This window comes from Petromyzon marinus, chromosome 7 (assembly GCF_048934315.1).
Source record: "Petromyzon marinus isolate PM22_M1 ecotype Great Lakes invasive population chromosome 7, UKy_Petmar_22M1.pri1.0, whole genome shotgun sequence".
NCBI classification, from domain to species: Eukaryota; Metazoa; Chordata; class Hyperoartia; order Petromyzontiformes; family Petromyzontidae; genus Petromyzon; species Petromyzon marinus.
Window position 1 is genome coordinate 16,718,015 of NC_133673.1, and position 27,371 is coordinate 16,745,385.

The 27,371-nt window shown below is 56.5% G+C and overlaps 1 protein-coding gene across 1 annotated transcript; it reads right to left on the reverse strand.

The window, feature by feature from the left end:
• Positions 1 to 14,445, reverse strand: LOC116940053 (D(4) dopamine receptor-like). Its single transcript, XM_032949330.2, has 4 exons — positions 14,134 to 14,445; positions 11,029 to 11,141; positions 6,106 to 6,869; positions 1 to 1,804 (listed from the first exon to the last, which is right to left on the reverse strand). The coding sequence occupies exons 1-4, from the start codon at positions 14,443 to 14,445 to the stop codon at positions 1,596 to 1,598; spliced, it is 1,398 nt and encodes a 465-aa protein (XP_032805221.2). The 3' UTR covers positions 1 to 1,595.
• Positions 14,446 to 27,371: the final 12,926 nt, after the last annotated feature.

Here is a 27,371-nt window from a genome sequence, read left to right on the forward strand (position 1 = left end):
TAGCCAATCACCGTGAATTTTATTCTCCCGACACTCACCGCACAGAACACAACCACGAAAGCCGCAGCGCACACGGAACCCAGGGCCCCCGGGGACACCTCCACACACCAGGGCCAAAGGGGATCCAGTGAAGGGGATTACCGTCCCCGGCCACGTGTGTGAACTCTGGGATTGATGCAGCCTTGGCGGGGTAGAGGGGTCGCTGGGGGGGGGCGGAGTCTTCCTCTTTGTGAAGGGAGGTGAGGGGGTGGGAGCCGAGATTCCACATTCCCGAAGCTCCACTCCCGCGGAGTTCCTGATGCCAGAGCTTCTCGGCTCCACGACGGTGTTTGTCTGCTCCATTTCGGAGTTTCTGTTCTCCGGTTGCCAGAGTTTAATTGCTCCATGTCAGGGTTTACAGTTTGCAGTCGCTGGAATGTATCGGCTCCGTGCCAGAGTTTGTTGTCCATCCCACGTTTTCTCGACTCCATTCCGAAGTTTTTATATTCCATGCCAAAGTTTCTCCGTTCCACGCCGCAGTTTCTTTGCTTCGCTATCCGGGTTTTCTCCGCGATCAAGTTTCTCTACTTCGCAATATCAATGGATTTTAAGTTAATAACGACAACAATAAATTAATTGTAAATTATGCAAATCATTCACTCAATGACTGACACTTGATTCAGGATCAGAGCAGAAGCGGATTTCGATATAAATCAGCGCAGCGAAAAGACGAGTGGAGAGGATGACGAGGTGCTTGGAGTGACGGTGAGAAGGCGGTGTTGTGTCCGTGTAGGGGTGTGTGGATGGATGTGTGTACGTGTAAAGATGTGTGGATGGATGTGTGTACGTGTAGAGGTGTGTGGATGGATGTGTGTAGGGGTGTGGATGGATGTGTGTAGGGGTGTGGATGGATGTGTGTAGGGGTGTGTGGATGGATGTGTGTACGTATAGGGGTGTGTGGATGGATGTGTGTACGTGTTGGAGTGTGTGGATGGATGTGTGTAGGGGTGTGTGGATGGATGTGTGTAGGGGTGTGTGTAGGGGTGTGGATGGATGTGTGTAGGTGTGTGGATGGATGTGTGTAGGGGTGTGGATGGATGTGTGTAGGGGTGTGTGGATGGATGTGTGTACGTGTAGGGGTGTGTGGATGGATGAGTGGGAAGCGGTAGTGTCATGGTTAGCGAGCTGCACTACGAACCCGGCAACCCGGGTTCCATTCTTACTCACGGCCAATACCAGTGACGATTATCTGAACCGATCCTGGGCCTCCCCTAAAACGAATTAAGCCTCAAATGAGTACCTGGTGCAGTGTGTAAACATTGTCACTGGGGAGACAAAGGCGGCCGGGCGTGGTGCTGGCCACTTACCCCCTCGTGTGCCGTTCCAGCCTTCAAGGGTGCCCGCTAACAGCACTTGCCCCTCCAGTCTGTTAAGGCTATACGGGGGATCTTTGTCTTTGTGGGGTGGTTGTTTGTGCACACACCCAGAGCCGCCCAGTGGGGGAGCCACTGGGCCTCGCACGAGACAAAAACCCTTAAGGGGCTGGCGGATGGTGACGCCGAGGGGGGTCCCCACGTGCCATTCTTCCGCGGGTCCCCGAGCCCTTGGGTGGCTCCCTACGAGGCGGAGCGGCAGCACAGCACCTTGCGGAACACGCCGCGGAACTCGGCGTTGAAGGCCGTGTAGATGATGGGGTTCACGGCGCTGTTCACGTAGCCGAGCCACGTGACGACGCTCACGAGCGCCGCACTGACGCCGCACTCGGCGCAGAGCGCGTGCGTCACGTGCACCACGAAGAAGGGGGTCCAGCAGGCGAGGAACACTCCTGGGGGGGGGGGGGGGGGCAGGAGGAGACGATGGTCACCAGCGCAGTCCTCCACTCACTCGATCGCCCACCCGCTCAGTCTTTCACTCAGCGACTCACCCACCCGATCACTCGTTTGCTCGGCCATTCATTTACTTCGTCAAGCTGCTCGACAATTCAATAAATTGCTCACTCTGTCACTCACTCACTTGCCCATTCATATATTCACCAAACCACTCACCCACTTACTCAACCACCCACACTCACTCACTTAACTCAACAACTCACTTGACCATGCACTCGCTAACTCACTCACCCACTCGCTCGCTCATTAACTCCCCCCACCTACTCACTCGCCCGCCAACTCACTCGCTCACAGCAGCAGCTGAGAGTAACAGCCCTGTTCACCGCGACACGCGCAGCAAAGCCTCTCTGAGAATTCAAACGTCGGGTTGACTGCCGCGCGGTGTACTTGTCTCCGCGGTAGCGTGCGTGGGAAGGTGTGCACCCCCTGATGTGTGGAATGTAAAGACAAATAAAGGTCACGAGTTAAAGGCATCTTGCAGCGATAGTTCTGCGAACTCTGCTTCCTCGGGAACGGCACGACTCTCGGAGGGCTCTGGGTGGGACATTGCATCTCGTGCCACGACAGCACAAGCGGTTGGGATGAAATATTGAGGGAAGTAAAATGTAAACAGAACACGGAGCGCCGTGTTCCCCTTTGGTCACCGATCGAGTTCCCTCGCGCGTCACAGCTGCTGTGCATTGCGCATCGATCGATCGATTGATCGATCGATTGATCGATCGATCGAGAGCCGTACCCTTCCTGCACCCCAGTCACGCTCTTCCAGGCATGCCCATGACAAGGTGTGCCCATGAAAAGGTGTACCACGTGTACCCATGACAAGGTGTACCACGTGTACCCATGACAAGGTGTATCACGTGTACCCATGACAACGTGTACCACGTGTACCCATGACAAGGTGTGCCCGGGTACACGTGGTGTGCCCATGACAAGGTGTACCCATGACAACGTGTACCACGTGTACCACGTGTACCCATGACAACGTGTACCACGTGTACCACGTGTACCCATGACAAGGTGTACCACGTGTACCACGTGTACCCGGGTACACCACGTGTACCCATGACAACGTGTACCGCGTGTACCCATGACAAGGTGTACCACGTGTACCCATGACAAGGTGTACCACGTGTACCCATGACAACGTGTACCACGTGTACCCATGACAAGGTGTACCACGTGTACCCATGACAAGGTGTATCACGTGTACCCATGACAACGTGTACCACGTGTACCCATGACAAGGTGTGCCCGGGTACACGTGGTGTGCCCATGACAAGGTGTACCCATGACAACGTGTACCACGTGTACCACGTGTACCCATGACAACGTGTACCACGTGTACCACGTGTACCCATGACAAGGTGTACCACGTGTACCACGTGTACCCGGGTACACCACGTGTACCCATGACAACGTGTACCGCGTGTACCCATGACAAGGTGTACCACGTGTACCCATGACAAGGTGTACCACGTGTACCCATGACAACGTGTACCACGTGTACCCATGACAAGGTGTACCACGTGTACCCATGACAACGTGTACCACGTGTACCCATGACAACATGTACCACGTGTACCCATGACAACGTGTACCACGTGTACCCATGACAACGTGTACCACGTGTACCCATGACAACGTGTACCACGTGTACCACGACAAAGGCGTTACCCAGGCTACGAGGGCCGTGGTGCACGTTCCCGGAGTGGCGCCGCGCGAGGCGCAGTCACGGCGAGGTTTTAAATCCCGCGACCACCATCAGCACCCCCTCCCCTCGCTGGAGCGTGACGCTCGTAATTACCGACGCAGTGGGGGGTGGGGGCGGAGCTGGGATTGCAAATCTCGAGGCGTCGACGGTTCCCGACGCGGCGACCCGAACCGGTCCCCGGCGACATCAAAGCCGAGTGGTTCCCCCCCCCCCCCCCCCCCCCGCTCAATGTCGGCATCGCTCCCCTTTAGATATCAAAAGGAATAATTTCCCTTTCTACCGATCGCTTCCCTCCCTTCCTCTCATCCCTCCTCCACCACCACCGCGCCTCCTCATCCCTGCCCCCACTACCAGGGGCGGAGCCAGGATTTTGACTTTGGGGGGGCTCATTTTAATATTCTGAGATATCCAGTGTTTATGTTTTCCAATGGGCGCCACAAATGTATAAAACAAATTTTATTGGATTTGAACGCGGAGTTTATTAATAGGTCGGAGCCGCTGATGTGGCTGATAAGTTCGATAAGTTCGAAAGGCTGCCGCTCAAGCAGCCTGCAGGGCAGCACACAAGGTGGTAGCCTGCAGGGCAGCACGAGGTGGCAGCACACAAGGTGGCAGCCTGCAGGGCAGCACGAGGTGGCAGCCTGCAGGGCAGCACAAGGTCGCAGCACAAGGTGGCAGCCTGCAGGGCAGCACAAGGTGGCAACACAAGGTGGCAGCACAAGGTGGCAGCCTGCAGGGCAGCACACAAGGTGGCAGCCTGCAGGGTAGCACAAGGTGGCAGCCTGCAGGGCAGCACGAGGTGGCAGCCTGCAGGGCAGCACAAGGTGGCAACACAAGGTGGCAGCACAAGGTGGCAGCCTGCAGGGCAGCACACAAGGTGGCAGCCTGCAGGGCAGCACGAGGTGGCAGCCTGCAGGGCAGCACAAGGTGGCAACACAAGGTGGCAGCACAAGGTGGCAGCCTGCAGGGCAGCACACAAGGTGGCAGCCTGCAGGGCAGCACGAGGTGGCAGCCTGCAGGGCAGCACAAGGTGGCAGCCTGCAGCATTTTGAAGCAGCCGGATATCCGGTTATCCCGATTACCGACTTTCCCAAAATTTCAGGGGGGGCTGAGCCACGCGTGACAGGTGGCAGCACACACCTGACACGTCAAAGGTGCGATGGTATCAGCATGACAGAAATGACGGGTGACAGCTGTCACGTGTTAGGCGACAGCTGACGGGTTGGTTAGGCTGAATGTGACAGATTATATAGGTCCTGGGTGACAGGTGGTCCATGGCGTGACATGAGCTACGCAGTTTGTTGTCCTTCCCCCGTACCACCGATTAGCACGGTTTGCGCCGTACGGTGCGAAAGAAGTTCAACGTACGGTGGGGAGACAGAGACGCGTACATTGGGAGCTCACCCAGAGAGCAGCGTAGCCTCGCCCCGCGTTCGAGAACGGCCTCGGAAAGTGTATATCAAAATCCGAAGTAGAACCCACAAGGGCTCCGCGGTGCCGTCTTTGTATCTCCGACGTGGCAATTATGAACCCCTCCACTTAGCTACCACTCCACTCACCTACCACGCCGCTAATCTACGCAACTCACCTACCGCACCACTCACCTACCACTCCACTCACCTACCGCACCACTCACCTACCGCACCACTCACCTACCACTCCACTCACCTACCACACCACTCACCTACCACTCCACTCACCTACCGCACCACTCACCTACCACTCCACTCACCTACCACACCACTCACCTACCACTCCACTCACCTACCGCACCACTCACTTACCACTCCACTCACCTACCGCACCACTCACCTACCGCACCACTCACCTACCACTCCACTCACCTACCACACCACTCACCTACCACTCCACTCACCTACCGCACCACTCACCTATCACTCCACTCACCTACCGCACCACTCACCTACCACTCCACTCACCTACCGCACCACTCACCTACCACTCCACTCACCTACCGCACCACTCACCTACCACACCACTCACCTACCACTCCACTCACCTACCGCACCACTCACTTACCACTCCACTCACCTACCGCACCACTCACCTACCGCACCACTCACCTACCACTCCACTCACCTACCACACCACTCACCTACCACTCCACTCACCTACCGCACTACTCACCTACCACTCCACTCACCTACCGCACCACTCACCTACCACTCCACTCACCTACCGCACCACTCACCTACCACTCCACTCACCTACCGCACCACTCACCTACCACTCCACTCACCTACCACTCCACTCACCTACCACACCACTCACCTACCACTCCACTCACCTACCGCACTACTCACCTACCACTCCACTCACCTACCGCACCACTCACCTACCACTCCACTCACCTACCGCACCACTCACCTACCACTCCACTCACCTACCGCACCACTCACCTACCCCACTCACCTACCGCACCACTCACCTACCACTCCACTCACCTACCGCACCACTCGCCTACCACTCCACTCACCTACCGCACCACTCACCTACCCCACTCACCTACTACAATGGGTAGCACTCGCATCGCCTTCTGCTCCCTGCCGCTCATTCTCCGCCCGCCTCTGCACGGCCGCTCCCCGCCCCGACCCCTTCTCGGCCGGGGTCCCTGCGCGGGGGGCAGACCCCCCACGCAGGGACCCCCGCTATGTCCCTCCGGGTGCTCCTCCTCTTCCTCTTCATCGTCCGCCCGGGGGATGTCGACATTCGGGGGCCCCGCCGCCGCGCACGAGACCCCATCTCCTCCTCCCGGGGGGCTCTGCGTCGGGGGCCCCCGAGGGAGGAAGGCGACAGCTGCAGGGCCGGGAAGGTACCCCGCCTTCAGCTGCTGCTGCTCCTCGAATCTGTCCCCAGCGTCCCCTTGCAGGGGCGCCCTCCCTCGACTATTCCCCAGCGCCTCCCTCGTCGCCGCCGCCGCAGCGTCGACCCCGGCCTTGTGCGCTTCGCGGGGGCCGCGGCCCGAACCGTCGGCCCGGCTCCGGCTCCTTCGGGAGCGGCGCCACCGCCGGAGTCCGCGCAGGATCCAGTAGTAGAGCGCCAGCATGATGGGGCAGGGCACGAAGAAGGAGCACACGGACGAGTAGAGCACGAAGCTGCTGCTCTCCAGGCGGCACACGGCCGGGTCGCGGCGCTCCACGTCGTTGAGGCCGAAGATGACCGGGCTGGCGACGCCGAGCGACAGCACCCACGTGGCGCCGATGAGCACCAGCTGGCGGCAGCCGAAGCGGCTGCGGTTGTACTGGAAGGGCACCACCACGGCGATATACCTGTGGACAACCACCACCACCACCTCACCACCTCGCCACCACCACCTCGCCACCACCACCTCGCCACCACCACCTCACCACCACCACCTCGCCACCACCACCACCACCTCACCACCACCACCCACCACCACCTCACCACCTCACCACCACCACCTCGCCACCACAACCACCTCACCACCACCACCCACCACCACCACCTCACCACCACCACCTCGCACTCACGCGAGGCCGGTAGCGGGTTTGCTTGAACACAGATCGCGGAGCTGTAAATGTTGCGTCGTACACCCTCCTCCACCCGACGCAACAGCCAATTAAAATTGCAGCACTGCACTGAGGGCGTTGTGCGCTCTTCCGAGACGAGAGGCAACTCTCAGGTGATGCACAGCCCACCCTTAGATGCGGAGTGGGTTCAGTTGGGTGAGAGTCGTGAGTGTGGTGAGTGGGCTGTGTGTGGGGTGAGGTGAGTGTGTGTGGTGAGTGTGTGGGGTGAGTGTGGTGAGTGTGTGTGGCGAGTGGGCTGTGTGTGGGGTGAGTGTGGTGAGTGTGTGGGGTGAGTGGGCTGTGTGTGGGGTGAGTGTGGTGAGTGTGTGGGGTGAGTGGGCTGTGTGTGGGGTGAGTGTGGTGAGTGTGGTGAGTGTGTGGGGTGAGTGGGCTGTGTGTGGGGTGAGTGGGCTGTGTGTGGGGTGAGTGTGGTGAGTGTGTGGGGGTGAGTGTGGTGAGTGTGTGGGGTGAGTGGGCTGTGTGTGGGGTGAGTGTGGTGAGTGTGTGGGGTGAGTGTGGCGAGTAGGCTGTGTGTGGGGTGAGTGTGGTGAGTGTGTGGGGTGAGTGTGGCGAGTGTGGTGAGTGTGTGGGGTGAGTGTGTGGAGTGAGTGTGGTGAGTGTGGTGAGTGTGTGGGGTGAGTGTGGCGAGTGTGGTGAGTGTGTGGGGTGAGTGTGGCGAGTCGGCTGTGTGTGGGGTGAGTGTGGTGAGTGTGTGGGGTGAGTGTGGCGAGTGTGGTGAGTGTGTGGGGTGAGTGTGTGGAGTGAGTGTGGTGAGTGTGGTGAGTGTGTGGGGTGAGTGTGGCGAGTGTGGTGAGTGTGTGGGGTGAGTGTGGCGAGTCGGCTGTGTGTGGGGTGAGTGTGGTGAGTGTGTGGGGTGAGTGGCGAGTGTGGTGAGTGTGTGGGGTGAGTGTGGTGAGTGTGTGGGGTGAGTGTGGTGAGTGTGTGGGGTGAGTGTGGCGAGTGGGCTGTGTGTGGGGTGAGTGTGTGGGGTGAGTGTGGTGAGTGGGCTGTGTGGAGTGTGTGGGGTGAGTGTGTAGGGTGAGTGTGTGGGGTGAGTGTGTGGGGTGAGTGTGTGGGGTGAGTGTGTGGGGTGAGTGTGTGGGGTGAGTGTGTGGGGTGAGTGTGGTGAGTGTGTGGGGTGAGTGTGGTGAGTGTGTGGGGTGAGTGTGTGGGGTGAGTGTGTGGGGTGAGTGTGGTGAGTGTGTGGGGTGAGTGTGGTGAGTGTGTGGGGTGAGTGTGTTGAGTGTGTGGGGTGAGTGTGGTGAGTGTGTGGGGTGAGTGTGGTGAGTGTGTGGGGTGAGTGTGGTGAGTGTGGTGAGTGTGTGGGGTGAGTGGGCTGTGTGTGGGGTGAGTGGGCTGTGTGTGGGGTGAGTGTGGTGAGTGTGTGGGGGTGAGTGTGGTGAGTGTGTGGGGTGAGTGGGCTGTGTGTGGGGTGAGTGTGGTGAGTGTGTGGGGTGAGTGTGGCGAGTAGGCTGTGTGTGGGGTGAGTGTGGTGAGTGTGTGGGGTGAGTGTGGCGAGTGTGGTGAGTGTGTGGGGTGAGTGTGTGGAGTGAGTGTGGTGAGTGTGGTGAGTGTGTGGGGTGAGTGTGGCGAGTGTGGTGAGTGTGTGGGGTGAGTGTGGCGAGTCGGCTGTGTGTGGGGTGAGTGTGGTGAGTGTGTGGGGTGAGTGTGGCGAGTGTGGTGAGTGTGTGGGGTGAGTGTGTGGAGTGAGTGTGGTGAGTGTGGTGAGTGTGTGGGGTGAGTGTGGCGAGTGTGGTGAGTGTGTGGGGTGAGTGTGGCGAGTCGGCTGTGTGTGGGGTGAGTGTGGTGAGTGTGTGGGGTGAGTGGCGAGTGTGGTGAGTGTGTGGGGTGAGTGTGGTGAGTGTGTGGGGTGAGTGTGGTGAGTGTGTGGGGTGAGTGTGGCGAGTGGGCTGTGTGTGGGGTGAGTGTGTGGGGTGAGTGTGGTGAGTGGGCTGTGTGGAGTGTGTGGGGTGAGTGTGTAGGGTGAGTGTGTGGGGTGAGTGTGTGGGGTGAGTGTGTGGGGTGAGTGTGTGGGGTGAGTGTGTGGGGTGAGTGTGTGGGGTGAGTGTGTGGGGTGAGTGTGGTGAGTGTGTGGGGTGAGTGTGTAGGGTGAGTGTGTGGGGTGAGTGTGGTGAGTGTGTGTGGCGAGTGGGCTGTGTGTGGGGTGAGTGTGGTGAGTGTGTGGGGTGAGTGGGCTGTGTGTGGGGTGAGTGTGGTGAGTGTGGTGAGTGTGTGGGGTGAGTGGGCTGTGTGTGGGGTGAGTGTGGTGAGTGTGTGGGGTGAGTGGGCTGTGTGTGGGGTGAGTGTGGTGAGTGTGTGGGGGTGAGTGTGGTGAGTGTGTGGGGTGAGTGGGCTGTGTGTGGGGTGAGTGTGGTGAGTGTGTGGGGTGAGTGTGGCGAGTAGGCTGTGTGTGGGGTGAGTGTGGTGAGTGTGTGGGGTGAGTGTGGCGAGTGTGGTGAGTGTGTGGGGTGAGTGTGTGGAGTGAGTGTGGTGAGTGTGGTGAGTGTGTGGGGTGAGTGTGGCGAGTGTGGTGAGTGTGTGGGGTGAGTGTGGCGAGTCGGCTGTGTGTGGGGTGAGTGTGGTGAGTGTGTGGGGTGAGTGTGGCGAGTGTGGTGAGTGTGTGGGGTGAGTGTGTGGAGTGAGTGTGGTGAGTGTGGTGAGTGTGTGGGGTGAGTGTGGCGAGTGTGGTGAGTGTGTGGGGTGAGTGTGGCGAGTCGGCTGTGTGTGGGGTGAGTGTGGTGAGTGTGTGGGGTGAGTGGCGAGTGTGGTGAGTGTGTGGGGTGAGTGTGGTGAGTGTGTGGGGTGAGTGTGGTGAGTGTGTGGGGTGAGTGTGGCGAGTGGGCTGTGTGTGGGGTGAGTGTGTGGGGTGAGTGTGGTGAGTGGGCTGTGTGGAGTGTGTGGGGTGAGTGTGTAGGGTGAGTGTGTGGGGTGAGTGTGTGGGGTGAGTGTGTGGGGTGAGTGTGTGGGGTGAGTGTGTGGGGTGAGTGTGTGGGGTGAGTGTGGTGAGTGTGTGGGGTGAGTGTGGTGAGTGTGTGGGGTGAGTGTGTGGGGTGAGTGTGTGGGGTGAGTGTGGTGAGTGTGTGGGGTGAGTGTGGTGAGTGTGTGGGGTGAGTGTGTTGAGTGTGTGGGGTGAGTGTGGTGAGTGTGTGGGGTGAGTGTGGTGAGTGTGTGGGGTGAGTGTGGTGAGTGTGTGGGGTGAGTGTGGTGAGTGTGTGGGGTGAGTGTGGTGAGTGTGTGGGGTGAGTGGGCTGTGTGTGGGCTGTGTGTGGGGTGAGTGGGCTGTCTGTGGGGTGAGCGTGGTGAGTGTGGTGAGTGTGTGTGGTTAGTGGGGTGAGTGTGGTGAGTGTGTGGGGTGAGTGTGGCGAGTGGGCTGTGTGTGGGGTGAGTGTGGTGAGTGTGTGGGGTGAGTGTGGTGAGTGTGTGGGGTGAGTGTGGTGAGTGTGTGGGGTGAGTGTGGTGAGTGTGTGGGGTGAGTGTGGTGAGTGTGTGGGGTGAGTGTGGTGAGTGTGTGGGGTGAGTGTGGTGAGTGTGTGGGGTGAGTGTGGTGAGTGTGTGGGGTGAGTGTGGTGAGTGTGGGGGGTGAGTGTGGTGAGTGTGTGGGGTGAGTGTGGTGAGTGTGTGGGGTGAGTGTGGTGAGTAGCCATGGCCCCGGGTTGTTTGAGGAGGCACTGAGCTCAAGCCACATTCGCCTCTCACCCTTCCCTGCTGCTACAGAAGCATAGACGCTGATGCAGCAGCAGCAGTGCGTGCCGAAAGCTTGACAAATACCGCTGCTGATGATGATTCTGCTGTTGATGATGACGATGATCCTAATGATGCTGCTGCTGATGATGATGCTTCTGCTGCTGGTGACGATGCTGCTACTGTCGATGATGACCGCGATGGAGATGACCCGCACCTGTCCACACTTATAGCGCACAAGTTGAAGATGGAGGCAGTGCACAGCATCACGTCCATCGTCATGAGCGCGTCGCACAGAGCCGTGCTCAGGGTCCACGTGCCCCCCAGAAACTGCAGAGAAGGGGGGGGGGGGTAACAGTAGCGAACGCCCGGGGAGGTTATGTCAGCCTCCATGGGCACGGCGTCACACCGAGGTAATTAAGTCTCACCGCTCCGATGATAATGATTATGGGGGGCTATCAATCACCCTCATCATCATTATCAATTAAAGATGTAACCTCATCCCCCATTGCTTGGCTCCACCGGCCTTGTCAGTGGCCCCGCGCCTCACGGACACGGCTTGGCCATCGATCAGAGAAGCCGCCCCTCGCGCTTCGGTGGCTTTCAATTAAGAGCAGCGGCCCGGGCAGTGCGGACAGCGGTCACGCGTCCCACGCGCGCGCCCTCTCGTCCAGGGGCCGCTCGTGGTGCGGCGAGGGGCGAGGGGCGGGCGGGCGGGCGGGGAGAGTGCTTCAGGCCTCGTGGTGGGTATCTGTGACTGCTGGAAGTGGGCAGCGGCGCTGCTACGCGCTCCGCGGTTTGCGATGTAGACTCACGTGGAGATTCACAGGCTCATATAGAGACCGATGGACCTAGATAGAGAGCCATAGACTCAACTATAGATGGCTTCACGCGTCGCTTCACGGTGAAAATATCTGGCATACTGCCGACAGCGGGTGACGGCGTTACCATGCGGTCCGTGATTTGAGATACAGACTCAAACGGAGGCCAATAGCCCTACATAGATACTGTACCCATAGGTTCAAGTAGAGGTGTTGATTTGAGATACAGAATCATACGGAGACTCGCATACTTACACACAGGCCAACAGACCTGCACAGATACCCAAAGGTTCAAGTAGAGGTGGTTTGAGAAAATGCTTTCACTTCTGATGCTCATGATGATTGGTGCCAGCAGGCGCATTGTGAGCTGCCCTTAACTGTCCACCGGTGCACGGAATCTGCCCAATGTTGTGATGCATTGTGGTGGAGATGCCAGGGGAGATATCTAGGGATTGTGATCTCATTGTGGTGGAGATGCCAGGGGAGATATCGAGGGATTGTGATCTCATTGTGGTGGAGATGCCAGGGGACATATCTAGGGATTGTGATCTCATTGTGGTGGAGATGCCAGGGGAGATATCGAGGGATTGTTGTGGCGATGCAGTTGAGGCGGTGTTAGAGGCCGTAACGTGTTCCATAGCGCGCAAGGCGTGTAGCGACATCGGCGTCATCATCAGGTATGTCACCGCCGTCCACGTCACGTCTACCAGCTACAGTACCATCACCATCGTCGTTGTCGTTATGACCATCATCGCCAGCACCACTTCCACCAACTACCACCATCGTAGTCGTCGTCGTCACAATCATTTAATCATCATCACCAACCACAATTACTACGACCACCAAAAGCATCGCCATCAGACCTAACCACCACAACGTCGTCATCACTAACATTCGTTTGTCCCCCTTCCCCGTACCTCCTATTGGAAGGGTTGGCTCCGTAGGGTGCGAAAGAAGTTTAACGTATATACATTATTATCACCACCTAATACCATCGCCATCATCACTAACCTCCACCGTAACCATTCTAACCCCATCTCCCGGCACATTAATAATCAACCCGAACCACCACTAATTTACACTTGTTAGGCGCCTCTCTCAACATCACCAGGACGACCAACTGTCCACCATTACATCCACCACCTCCATCACCACCACTACCAAAAAAAGATCCCCTGTATAGCCTGAACAGACTGTAGGGGCAAGTGCTGTTAGCGAGCACCTATGAAAGCCGGCACGGCACACGAGGGGGTGGGTGGCCAACACCACGCCTGGCCGCCTTTGTCTCCCCAGTGGCGATGTTTACACATCGCACCAGGTACTCATTTGAGGCTGAGTCGACCTAGGGGAGGTCCGGGATCAGTTCAGATAATTGTCACTGGTGTTGGCCGTGAGCGGGAATCGAACCCGTGTCGCCAGGTTCGTAGCGCGGCGTAGCGCTAACTGCTACACTACCACTCCCCACACCACCACTACCATCACGACCACCACCTCCATCACTACCACCACCTCCATCACCACCACGACCACCACGACCCACACCACCACTACCACCACCTCCATCACCACCACGACCACCACCTCCATCACCACCACTACCACGACCTCCATCACCACCACGAACACCACCTCCATCACCACCACTACCACCACCTCCATCACCACCACTACCACCACCTCCATCACCACCACTACCACCACCACCTCCATCACCACCACTACCACCACCTCCATCACCACCACTACCACCACCTCCCACACCACCACCACCTCCATCATCACAACGACCACCATCTCCATCACCACCACTACCACCCCCTCCATCACCACCACTACCTCCACCACCACCTCCATTACCACCACCTCCATCACCACCACTACCACCACCTCCCACACCACCACTACCACCACCTCCATCACCACCACTACCACCACCTCAATCACCACCACTACCACCACCTTCATCACCACCACTACTACCACCTCCATCACCACCACCACGACCACCATTCGCACCAATCGCCATCTCTGCCAGCTCCATCACCTACACTATCACGTAGTGTCATCCAAACCGTCATCATCACCACCTACCAGCACCACCATCTCCTCCATCACCTACACTATCACGTAGCGTCATCCAAACTGTCATCATCACCACCCACCAGCACCACCATCTCCACCATCACCTACACTATCACGTAGTGTCATCCAAACCGTCATCATCACCACCCACCAGCACCACCATCTCCACCATCACCTACACTGTCACGAAGCGACATCCAAACCGTCATCATCACCACCCACCAGCACCACCATCTCCTCCATCACCTACACTATCACGTAGCGTCATCCAAACTGTCATCATCACCACCCACCAGCACCACCATGTCCTCCATCACCTACACTGTCACGTAGCGTCATCCAAACTGTCATCATCACCACCCACCAGCACTATCACGTAGTGTCATCCAAACCGTCATCACCACCACCTTGGCACGCACCTCTGCGTAAACGTAGAGCGGCAGCACGAGCACGGCGAGCAGGAGGTCGGCCACGGCGAGGCTCACGATGAAGTAGTTGGTGGCCGTCTTGAGGGCCTTCTCGGTGAACACGCTCAGGCACACGAGGACGTTGCCCAGGATGATGACCGCGATGAGCGCCACCCCCAGCGTCAGCGCCGCGTAGTTGTGCTCCAGGGGGACCGCCGCAGGACCCGCGTCCCCCTCCTCCTCCTCGGCCGAGGTCAGCCCCGACCCCAGCCCCGACCCCAGTTCGGGCCCGAACCCGGCCCCCGGCCACGACCCCGCCGCCATGGCGCCAGAGGCCGAGGGGTTCCATGGCGCCGGGGGCCGCGTTCCGTTCGCCGCGACACCCAGCGCAGAGAGCGCAGAGAGCTCAGAGGCTGCGCCGGGGCCGCTCATGGCGCGTGCAGCGTGGCATTGGAGACGTCCTGCCGCTGCTGGTAGTTGTAGTGGTGGTGCTGGTAGTTGTAGTGGTGGTGCTGGTAGTTGTAGTGGTGGTGCTGGTAGTTGTGGTGCTGCTGGTAGTTGTGGTGGTGGTGCTGGTAGTTGTGGTGGTGCTGCTGGTAGTTGTAGTGGTGGTGCTGCTGGTAGTTGTAGTGGTGGTGCTGGTAGTTGTGGTGCTGCTGGTAGTTGTGGTGGTGGTGCTGGTAGTTGTGGTGCCGCTGCTGGTAGTTGTAGTGGTGGTGCTGCTGGTAGTTGTAGTGGTGGTGCTGGTAGTTGTGGTGCTGCTGGTAGTTGTGGTGGTGGTGCTGGTAGTTGTGGTGGTGCTGCTGGTAGTTGTAGTGGTGGTGCTGGTAGTTGTGGTGCTGCTGGTAGTTGTGGTGGTGGTGCTGGTAGTTGTGGTGCTGCTGGTAGTTGTGGTGGTGGTGCTGGTAGTTGTGGTGGTGCTGCTGGTAGTTGTAGTGGTGGTGCTGGTAGTTGTAGTGGTGGTGCTGCTGGTAGTTGTAGTGGTGGTGCTGGTAGTTGTGCTGCTGCTGGTAGTTGTGGTGGTGCTGCTGGTAGTTGTAGTGGTGGTGCTGGTAGTTGTGGTGGTGCTGGTAGTTGTAGTGGTGCTGGTAGTTGTGGTGGTGCTGGTAGTTGTGGTGGTGCTGGTAGTTGTGGTGGTGCTGGTAGTTGTAGTGCTGCTGCTGGTAGTTGTGGTGGTGCCGGTAGTTGTGGTGGTGCTGGTAGTTGTAGTGCTGCTGGTAGTTGTGGTGGTGCTGGTAGTTGTGGTGCTGCTGCTGGTAGTTGTGGTGGTGCTGCTGCCGATAGTTGTGGTGGTGCTGCTGCTGATAGTTGTGGTGGTGCTGCTGCTGGTAGTTGTGGTGGTGGTGCTGCTGATAGTTGTGGTGGTGCTGTTAGTAGTTGTGGTGTTGCCGGTAGTTGTGGTGGTGCTGGTAGTTGTGGTGGTGCTGGTAGTTGTGGTGGTGCTGCTGGTAGTTGTGGTGGTGCTGGTAGTTGTGGTGGTGCTGGTAGTTGTGGTGGTGCTGGTAGTTGTAGTGCTGCTGCTGGTAGTTGTGGTGGTGCTGCTGCTGGTAGTTGTGGTGGTGCTGCTGCTGGTAGTTGTGGTGGTGCTGCTGCTGGTAGTTGTGGTGGTGCTGCTGCTGGTAGTGATATCGACGATGGCGATGATATAAGTGGTGGTTGTTGTTCGGGTTGATGGTAACAACACCAACACTACTACTCTATGGACGTTGAACTTATTTCGCACCGTACGTCGACAACCGCGCTCGGGGTCGGTCCCCGGCACGGAGCCCCGCGGGGACGCGGATCCCGGCACCGAGGTTCTTGCGCGGAGACGCCAAGAGGCTGGTGAGGTGGAGACGCCAAGAGGCTGGATGGAGCTCGTGGCGCCGTGCCGAGGAGTCGGGGGACAGGGGGGGGGGGCAGGGGGGGGGGTCTTCCGCTTGCGAGAGGTCTCCAGGGGGCGCCTCCCTCCGTCAGGGACGCGCGCAACGCGAAGCGACTCCCGCGAGTCCACGCGCGAGGCGCTCCGCCCCGGCTCGGAGTCTCCGCAGCCCGACAGGAGCCAGGAGCCCGGGGTCGAGACGGGGGGACGAGGCGCGAAGTACGAGAAGCAGGAGGAGGAGCGAGCAGTGAGCAGCGATGTTGTTTTTAGTTCCTCGCTTGGACGGAATCCTCACGAGGCGCTCGAGCACCCGCGCGTGTTGCGCTACCACGCGCGGTGCTGGCGGTGGTGCTGGTGCTGGCGGTGATGCTGGTGGTGATGCTGGTGGTGGCGGTGGTGGTGGTGATGCTGGCGGTGGTGGTGCTGGTGGTGGACTGGAGGAGACAGATGGATCCGTTCTGTCCCCCCGTGTGTCTCCTGCACGCGGGGGTTTTCGAGACGCGTTGCACCCACGACCCACAAACGTGCGCAACCACTACCACCACCACCACCAACAACAGCGGTGTTGTGAATGAATGTAAATCACGGCGCGTGGCCGCGCAGCGACCGGACGATGGTTCGAGTCCGGGGTCCGCGTTTCTCCGTGCGCCACGGCAGCGGGGGACTGAGGGTCGCAGGCGTCCGCCGGGGAGAGGGCGAGGGATGAATCGGCAGAGATCCCCACAATATGCGCAGCGCACAAAGCTGTCCACAGATTCTCTCTCTCTCCACCTCACTCTCTCTCTCCACCTCACTCTCTCCACCTCTCTCTATCTCATTCTCTATCTCTCCCTACCTCACTCTCTCTCTACCTCACTCTCTCCACCTCACTCTCTCTACCTCACTCTCTCTCCCTCTACCTCACTCTCTCTCTATCTCACTACCTCTCTCTCCACCTCACTCTCTCTATCCCATTGTCTATCTCTCTGTACCTCACTCTCTCCACCTCACTCTCTCTACCTCACTCTCTCTCCCTCTACCTCACTCTCTCTCTATCTCACTACCTCTCTCTCCACCTCACTCTCTCTATCTCATTCTCTACCTCTCTCTCTCTACCTCACTCTCTATCTCATTCTCTATCTCTCTACCTCACTCTCTCAACCTCTCTCTCTCTCTACCTGACTCTCTACCTCACTCTCTACCTCACTCTCTACCTCTCTCTCCACCTCTCTCTCTATCTCTCTCTCTACCTCACTCTCTCAACCTCTCTCTCTCTACCTGACTCTCTACCTCACTCTCTACCTCACTCTCTACCTCTCTCTCCACCTCTCTCTCCACCTCTCTCTCTACCTCACTCTCTCCACCTCTCTCTCTATCTCTCTACCTCTATCTCTCTACCTCTCTCTCTACCTCTATCTCTCTCCCTCTATCTCTCCACCTCTATCTCTCCACCTCTCTCTCCACCTCTATCTCTCCACCTCTATCTCTCTCCCTCTATCTCTCTACCTCTATCTCTCTACCTCTATCTCTCTACCTCACTCTCCACCTCTCTCTCTCTACCTCACTCTCTCTACCTCTATCTCTCTCTACCTCACTCTCTCCACCTCTCTCTCCCTCTATCTCTCTCCCTCTATCTCTCTCCCTCTATCTCTCTCCCTCTATCTCTCTCCCTCTATCTCTCTCCCTCTATCTCAACCTCTCTCTCTCTACCTCACGCTCTTTCTCACGCTCACGACGGAGTAAGCAGTGGCGACTGCCGCCCCCCTCGCCCCCCCCCTCCTCCAACGACGGCGCGAGTGCGCTCCTCCCCCTTGCGCGATGCAAAGCGAAATAAATAAATAAAGATCTCAGTGCACGGAGTGGAACGGGGTCGCGCGCGAGGGGGCAGCACGGAACGTCTGCCAGCGCAGGACCAGAAGGGGCCGCGCTTCGACCGGAAATGAATTAATCAAATTATGCAATGAATGGACGAATTGAGCGGGAGACGAGGGGGGGGGGGCACGGAGAGGTGGGAGATTCGGTGAAGTGGGAGACGGGAGAGGCGAGAGACTTGGGAAGTGGGGAGGTGGGAGCCATTGAGAGGAGGGAGACATTGAGAGGAGGGAGACATTGAGAGGTGGGAAACATTGAGAGGGAGGGAGACATTGAGAGGGAGGGAGACATTGAGAGGAAGGAGACATTGAGAGGTGGGAGACATTGAGAGGGAGGGAGACATTGAGAGGGAGGGAGACATTGAGAGGAGGGAGACATTGAGAGGAAGGAGACATTGAGAGGAGGGAGACATTGAGAGGAGGGAGACATTGAGAGGAGGGAGACATTGAGAGGAGGGAGACATTGAGAGGAGGGAGACATTGAGAGGTGGGAGACATTGAGAGGGAGGGAGACATTGAGAGGGAGGGAGACATTGAGAGGAGGGAGACATTGAGAGGAAGGAGACATTGAGAGGAGGGAGACATTGAGAGGAGGGAGACTGGTGGAGGTGGGAGACATTGAGAGGAGGGAGACATTGAGAGGTGGGAGACATTGAGAGGAGGGAGACACTGAGAGGAGGGAGACATTGAGAGGAGGGAGACATTGAGAGGAGGGAGACTGGTGGAAGTGGGAGACATTGAGAGGAGGGAGACATTGAGAGGTGGGAGACATTGAGGGGTGGGAGACATTGAGAGGTAAGGAGACACTGAGAGGGAGGGAGACATTGAGAGGAGGGAGACATTGAGAGGAGGGAGACATTGAGAGGAGGGAGACATTGAGAGGAGGGAGATATTGAGAGGAGGGAGACTGGTGGAGGTGGGAGACATTGAGAGGTGGGAGACATTGAGAGGTGGGAGACATTGAGAGGAGGGAGACACTGAGAGGGAGACATTGAGAGGAGGGAGACACTGAGAGGGAGACATTGAGAGGAGGGAGACATTGAGAGGAGGGAGACATTGAGAGGAGGGAGACATTGAGAGGAGGGAGACATTGAGAGGAGGGAGACTGGTGGAGGTGGGAGACATTTAGAGGAGGAAGACATTGAGAGGAGGGAGACTGGGGGAGGTGGGAGACATTGAGAGGAGGGAGACATTGAGAGGGTGGGAGACATTGAGAGGAGGGAGACATTGAGAGGAGGGAGACATTGAGAGGAGGGAGACTGGTGGAGGTGGGAGACATTGAGAGGAGGGAGACATTGAGAGGTGGGAGACATTGAGGGGTGGGAGACATTGAGAGGAGGGAGACATTGAGAGCAGGGAGACATTGAGAGGAGGGAGACATTGAGAGGAGGGAGCCTGGGGGAGGTGGGAGACATTGAGAGGTCGGAGACATTGAGAGGAGGGAGACATTGAGAGGAGGGAGACATTGAGAGGAGGGAGACTGGTGGAGGTGGGAGACATTGAGAGGAGGAGACATTGAGAGGAGGGAGACATTGAGAGGAGGGAGACATTGAGAGGAGGGAGACATTGAGAGGAGGGAGACTGGGGGAGGTGGGAGACATTGAGAGGTGGGATACATTGAGAGGAGGCAGACATTGAGAGGAGGGAGACTGGGGGAGGTGGGATACATTGAGAGGTGGGAGACATTGACGGGTGGGAGACATTGAGAGGAGGGAGACTGGCGGAGGTGGGAGACATTGAGAGGAGGGAGACTGGGGGAGGTGGGAGACATTGAGAGGAGGGAGACATTGAGAGGTGGGAGACATTGAGAGGAGGGAGACATTGAGAGGAGGGAGACATTGAGAGGAGGGAGACTGGTGGAGGTGGGAGACATTGAGAGGAGGGAGACATTGAGAGGAGGGAGACATTGAGAGGGAGGGAGACTGGGGGAGGTGGGAGACATTGAGAGGTGGGAAACACTGAGAGGTGGGAGACATTGAGGGGTGGGAGACATTGAGAGGAGGGAGACTGGGGGAGGTGGGAGACATTGAGAAGAGGGAGACATTGAGGGGTGGGAGACATTGAGGAGGGAGACATTGAGAGGAGGGAGACATTGAGGGGTGGGAGACATTGAGGAGGGAGACATTGAGAGGAGGGAGACATTGAGAGGGAGGGAGACATTGAGAGGAGGGAGACTGGTGGAGGTGGGAGACATTGAGAGGAGGGAGACTCGGGGAGGTGGGAGACATTGACGGGAGGGAGACATTGAGAGGAGGGAGACATTTAGAGGGTGGGAGACATTGAGAGGAGGGAGACATTGAGAGGAGGGAGACTGGGGGAGGTGGGAGACATTGAGAGGAGGGAGACATTGAGAGGGTGAGAGACATTGAGAGGAGGGAGACATTGACAGGTAGGGAGACTGGGGGAGGTGGGAGACATTGAGAGGAGGGAGACATTGAGAGGAGGGAGACATTGAGAGGAGGGAGACATTGAGAGGAGGGAGATATTGAGAGGAGGGAGACTGGTGGAGGTGGGAGACATTGAGAGGTGGGAGACATTGAGAGGTGGGAGACATTGAGAGGAGGGAGACACTGAGAGGGAGACATTGAGAGGAGGGAGACACTGAGAGGGAGACATTGAGAGGAGGGAGACATTGAGAGGAGGGAGACATTGAGAGGAGGGAGACATTGAGAGGAGGGAGACATTGAGAGGAGGGAGACATTGAGAGGAAGGAGACTGGTGGAGGTGGGAGACATTGAGAGGAGGGAGACATTGAGAGGAGGGAGACTGGGGGAGGTGGGAGACATTGAGAGGAGGGAGACATTGAGAGGGTGGGAGACATTGAGAGGAGGGAGACATTGAGAGGAGGGAGACATTGAGAGGAGGGAGACTGGTGGAGGTGGGAGACATTGAGAGGAGGGAGACATTGAGAGGTGGGAGACATTGAGGGGTGGGAGACATTGAGAGGAGGGAGACATTGAGAGGAGGGAGACATTGAGAGGAGGGAGACATTGAGAGGAGGGAGCCTGGGGGAGGTGGGAGACATTGAGAGGTCGGAGACATTGAGAGGAGGGAGACATTGAGAGGAGGGAGACTGGGGGAGGTGGGAGACATAGAGAGGTGGGAGACATTGAGAGGAGGGAGACATTGAGAGGAGGGAGACATTGAGAGGAGGGAGACTGGTGGAGGTGGGAGACATTGAGAGGAGGGAGACATTGAGAGGAGGGAGACATTGAGAGGAGGGAGACATTGAGAGGAGGGAGACATTGAGAGGAGGAAGACTGGGGAAGGTGGGAGACATTGAGAGGTGGGATACATTGAGAGGAGGCAGACATTGAGAGGAGGGAGACTGGGGGAGGTGGGAGACATTGAGAGGTGGGAGACATTGACGGGTGGGAGACATTGAGAGGAGGGAGACTGGCGGAGGTGGGAGACATTGAGAGGAGGGAGACTGGGGGAGGTGGGAGACATTGAGAGGAGGGAGACATTGAGAGATGGGAGACATTGAGAGGAGGGAGACATTGAGAGGAGGGAGACATTGAGAGGAGGGAGACTGGTGGAGGTGGGAGACATTGAGAGGAGGGAGACATTGAGAGGAGGGAGACATTGAGAGGGAGGGAGACTGGGGGAGGTGGGAGACATTGAGAGGTGGGAAACACTGAGAGGTGGGAGACATTGAGGGGTGGGAGACATTGAGAGGAGGGAGACTGGGGGAGGTGGGAGACATTGAGAAGAGGGAGACATTGAGGGGTGGGAGACATTGAGGAGGGAGACATTGAGAGGAGGGAGACATTGAGGGGTGGGAGACATTGAGCAGGGAGACATTGAGAGGAGGGAGACATTGAGAGGGAGGGAGACATTGAGAGGAGGGAGACTGGTGGAGGTGGGAGACATTGAGAGGAGGGAGACTCGGGGAGGTGGGAGACATTGACGGGAGGGAGACATTGAGAGGAGGGAGACATTGAGAGGGTGGGAGACATTGAGAGGAGGGAGACATTGAGAGGAGGGAGACTGGGGGAGGTGGGAGACATTGAGAGGAGGGAGACATTGAGAGGGTGGGAGACATTGAGAGGAGGGAGACATTGACAGGTAGGGAGACTGGGGGAGGTGGGAGACATTGAAAGGAGGGAGACGGTGGAGGTGGGAGACAATGAGAGGGAGACGGTGGAGGTGGGAGACATTGAGAGGAGGGAGACTGGGGGAGGTGGGAGTCTGGGTGAGCAGGGAGGCTGGGGGAGATAAAAGTGGCTCGCGATACATCGCGGCTACAGAGGTCGCCATGGCGACGCCGGTGGCATGGTGGATTTGGTGCGCGTCCAATGGGATTAAGAGTGTCCGATGTTTGTTCATCTCTCTCTCTCTGCTCCCGCCCTGAATATAAGAAAAATAACTCTTACTGCAACAACAACAAAAACATCCATAAGTCACCCACAGGGCGAGTTGGCCGAGTGGCTCAGAGCGCTGAGCCGGGCACTGCTAAGAGCCTGAGTTCAAATCCATTCTTAAGCTGCCTATGATGAAACCGGCTTCTCAGCCCTGGTCACAGACGACTGCAAACACAAAAAAACACCGCACTCCATTAAATTTGGTTCCGCACTTGATTTGGAGAAATTCTATCTCTGAGATCTTAAATATCGGGTTGGATGTCATGGGAGGGACGCTGCTGTCACGTTGTCTGCAAGGGGTGAATATGGAGCACGGGATGTCAGATTCGCTGGCGGGCTCGCCTCTGAGTCACTACGCAGACACTGCAGCTCGTGACCTCAGATGCGGCCCTCAATCTCCAACGTATAGGTTACAATGCCGGTCACCCCCTTCATTCCCTCTGGCGTGGACTAAACGCGTACCGCTTTGCGAGGAAGGCAACGGCGGTTGTCTGTTCGACTCGCCCTCAACAAAGGGACGTCGTATTTACCCCACTGGCACTGGGGGCTGTAAAGAGATGGAGGCTGTGCTGAATTGAACGGGAAAGAATTCGGAAAGCGAGTTGGATGCAGTTTGCCACTACAACCCCGCGGCCTGTGCGTGAGTAGGGAGGTAAGGGCTGTCAACTCGAGAATCAATGAGATGTAGCGATCCAGGCTCACGATTCGGACGAATAACCAATTTTTTTTTAAATGTGTAACACTGCAATTAATGTTACGGCCTCTTGTGGCTGGGTGAGTGGCGGGGTACGGCAGCTGTGTGATGTGAATGGAGCCAATGCATGCGCTCGTTGGTAGTCAAATCGAGCGCGCGCCCAGAGTTGAACCAAGCAGCAGTAGCCGAACGGCGTTTCCATTTCTCCGAGAAAGTCCTCCTGCTCCTCCTCATTCATCTTCTTCTTCTTCACCAGAGCAGCCAGGGGCCCAGGCGGCAGTGGTGGTGTCGGCGCTCGCGTCGCGGTTTTAAGCGAAACGCGAGCTTCATAGCTCATCGGATTCCTCCAGCTATAAAGAATTATTCGCTTTACTTACCCAGCGGAAGCTGCCCTACGGTGGACACCACAAGGGAAGAGACTACTTGGCGACGGCGCCGTTCAAGATCAATTAAAGACCATCCGGCATGGCGTGGGCTTATTGCAGTGTCTTGTGCTCCATAGGGAGCGGAGAGGAGGAGGTTTCTGACTCAGGACAAAGCCTCGCGAGGGCCCTGCATTGGGATGGATATTTGACCAATTCCAAAGAGGGGGTTCGATTTCGTTTGGGTGGGGAAACTCGAGAAGCCGCAGAGAACCCACCGCTCGGACGAGGAGACAACACGGACAGGGTCCCGCACAGATGAGGAGGCCAACCCCGCTGGGTGTACGCGGTGCGAGCGAGCGACTCGGCACGACCGCGAAGGGCGAGGCGGCCACCTTGCACTCCAAACATCAGCGGCGACTCCAGTAGCCACATTCTTCACAGCGAACCCAACACCGGCGGCGACACAGCCAGGAGCCTGACGCGCGGCGAGGTCGTTACCGTCACGGGTTTATTAGACGCGGCATGGGGGCGCGGGGGTTATTTTTTGCCATGGGGGAGAAAATCATTCACGCACTTAAAACCAACAAACATATCGGTCCACCCTCACGACGGCGGCCCATTAATTTCAAGAGACAACACAACCGAGATAACCGCGCAAAATCAAACGGAGCACAATGCACGACCTAGAGCGGTGAAGTATGGTCTAACAAACCCCCATGACTGACAGCGTGTGGAGGCCTTCATCTATCAGTGGATAGAGAAATGGCTGTAAAAGCATAATTGTTTTTATTGGCATTATTATTCACACGCAAATTGCCAATTATTTTACTCAGGAAAGCCTCAATGAGTTTCAATAATGATTTATCTGGCGGGTCCTGCGTTTGGGATGTTTGTCCAATTCTATGGATGTGTATTTGGTCTCCTGCTAAGCTGTAGTACCGGATACATCTCCTGCACACGATGGGACATCACTCAGCGACACCCTCCCCTGTCCACATCTCACCTACTTGCGAGCTCCGGTGGTCGCCCATCCAAGCACTAACCAGGCTCAAATTTGCTTCAGTTTCAGACATCCGACGAGATCCGAGGTCGGGTGCACAGCCGCGTGTTGCAGCGGTTCACGGTTCGATTCCAGCAGCCGCCCTGGTTAATACTGCGAGTGGATTAACTATAAAACATAAGAGCCTTCTGCTTTCCGGTGGACATTAAAGATCCCGCAACATAATTGGCAAGAGTTGACGAGTGAGTGCTGATGTCAGGGTCCAAGTTGGCGAAGTTTGAAGGAAAAAAACCTCAATTTGAATATCGTGTAGGTACAGTGAGGGAAAAAAGTATTTGATCCCCTGCTGATTTTGTACGTTTGCCCACTGACCAAGAAATGATCAGTCTATAATTTTAATGGTAGGTTTATTTGAACAGTGAGAGAGAATAACAACAAAATCCAGAAAAACGCATGTCAAAAATGTTATAATTTGATTTGCATTTTAATGAGGGAAATAAGTATTTGACCCCTCTCAATGAGAAAGATTTCTGACTCCCAGGTGTCTTTTATACAGGTAACAAGCTGAGACTAGGAGCACGCTCTTAAAGGGAGTGCTCCTAATCTCAGCTTGTTACCTGTATAAAAGACACCTGTCCACAGAAGCAATCAATCAATCAGATTCCAAACTCTCCACCATGGCCAAGACCAAAGAGCTCTCCAAGGATGTCAGGGACAAGATTGTAGACCTACACAAGGCTGGAATGGGCTACAAGACCATTGCCAAGCAGCTTGGTGAGAAGGTGACAACAGTTGGTGTGATTCTTCACTAATGGAAGAAACACAAAAGAACTGTCAATCTCCCTCGGCCTGGGGCTCCATGCAAGATCTCACCTCGTGGAGTTGCAATGATCATGAGAACGGTGAGGAATCAGCCCAGAACTACACGGTAGGATCTTGTCAATGATCTCAAGGCAGCTGGGACCATAGTCACCAAGAAAACAATTGGTAACACACTACGCCGTGAAGGACTGAAATCCTGCAGCACCCGCAAGGTCCCCCTGCTCAAGAAAGCACATATACATGCCCGTCTGAAGTTTGCCAATGAACATCTGAATGATTCAGAGGACAACTGGGTGAAAGTGTCGTGGTCAGATGAGACCAAAATGGAGCTCTTTGGCATCAACTCAACTCGCCGTGTTTGGAGGAGGAGGAATGCTGCATATGACCCCAAGAACACCATCCCCACAGTCAAACATGGAGGTGGAAACATTATGCTTTGGAGGTGTTTTTCTGCTAAGGGGACAGGACAACTTCACCGCATCAAAGGGACGATGGACGGGGCCATGTACCGTCAAATCTTGGGTGAGAACCTCCTTCCCTCATCCAGGGCATTGAAAATGGGTCGTGGATGGGTATTCCAGCATGACAATGACCCAAAACACACGGCCAAGGCAACAAAGGAGTGGCTCAAGAAGAAGCACATTAAGGTCCTGGAGTGGCCTAGCCAGTCTCCAGACCTTAATCCCATAGAAAATCTGTGGAGGGAGCTGAAGGTTCGAGTTGCCAAACGTCAGCCTCGAAACCTTAATGACTTGGAGAAGATCTGCAAAGAGGAATGGGACAAAATCCCTCCTGAGATGTGTGCAAACCTGGTGGCCAACCACAAGAAACGTCTGACCTCTGTAATTGCCAACAAGGGTTTTGCCACCAAGTACTAAGTCATGTTTTGCAGAGGGGTCAAATACTTATTTTCCTCATTGAAATGCAAATCAATTTATAACATTTTTGACATGCGTTTTTCTGGATTTTGTTATTGTTATTCTGTCTCTCACTGTTCAAATAAACCTACCATTAAAATTATAGACTGATCATTTTTTGTCAGTGGGCAAACGTACAAAATCAGCAGGGGATCAAATACTTTTTTCCCTCACTGTAGCATCACATCCTCGTGCAAACACTTTGGCAAGGCCCTCCTGTAAAAGGGTCACGAGACTCACCGAGGCTTTATCAGGTAAACAAGCGTAATCATAACAATAATAAATTCACGATGAATACATTACTGCTGAATTTTGAATTGCAGCCGTGGCTTGATGCTGGCAGACCTCTCGCTTAGCATTGCGCCCGTGAGAGGCGCTTCATGTCCAGAGCACTTCAACATTCAGGATCAAAGCAGCTCAGAAAACACGAGCGCTGGCCCCTGGCTGACTGTGCCGCACACCCCGAGGCTTGCCCTGAACGCAGCCGCCGTGCCCGGATGAAATCAGGCACTGCATTGCAGCGTGTAACGCGCACTCAGCTACAGACTTTTCCGAGTCTCTTCCGAGTCTATAGCCCAAGGCTCTGAGCTAAAGAGCGCCCAGAACCAAATTCCGAACATAAACACGCGTACCACACAGAAAAACGCATATGAACACAAACAATGCCACCGGGCACAGATACGGCGCACACATACACGCCGCTTCAAACACGAATTATCTCTGTGTAGTCATGCAAACTGTTTGAACTTCACAGCACCTCTGAAGGCCGGCACTTCACAGGGTGAGTGACCAGTACCACGCACACTCGGCCGCCTTTGTCTCCCGTGTGGCGATGTTTACACACCAAGTGCCCATTTAAGGTTGTGTCACCTAGGAGAGAGCCGGGACGGGTTCAGATATTCGTCACCAATGTTTGCTGCGAGCGGGATACGAACCTAGGTCGCCGGGTTCGTTGCACATGGTAAACATTGCGCCACCGCTCGCACGATGGTGATGACGACACGTGTATAAACACACAAGTACCACTGTCGTTCTACACGGAGTGGCGGCGACGTGAGCACGACGCTTGCGCTAAGGTAAGGTGCACCTTGAGGCCACGTGAAGGCTGACAGGAGATCGTGAAGAGACCCAGGTGCCACGGATTGACTGGCTGAGGTGACTGGCAGATGCACCACCTGTGCTCCCACTGCGCAAACTTGCTGCGCTTTGTAGGGCTGGTTGGTAAGGCCCCATCTCTTAGTGGCATATTCCAGGTTCATCAGTAGCATCTCCAACTCATTCTCAGAGTGGGCAGCAACTACCAGATCATCTGCATACATCACATGGTTGACCAATATGAAACCACCCATTAATCTCACCCAGACATTGATGAGAGCC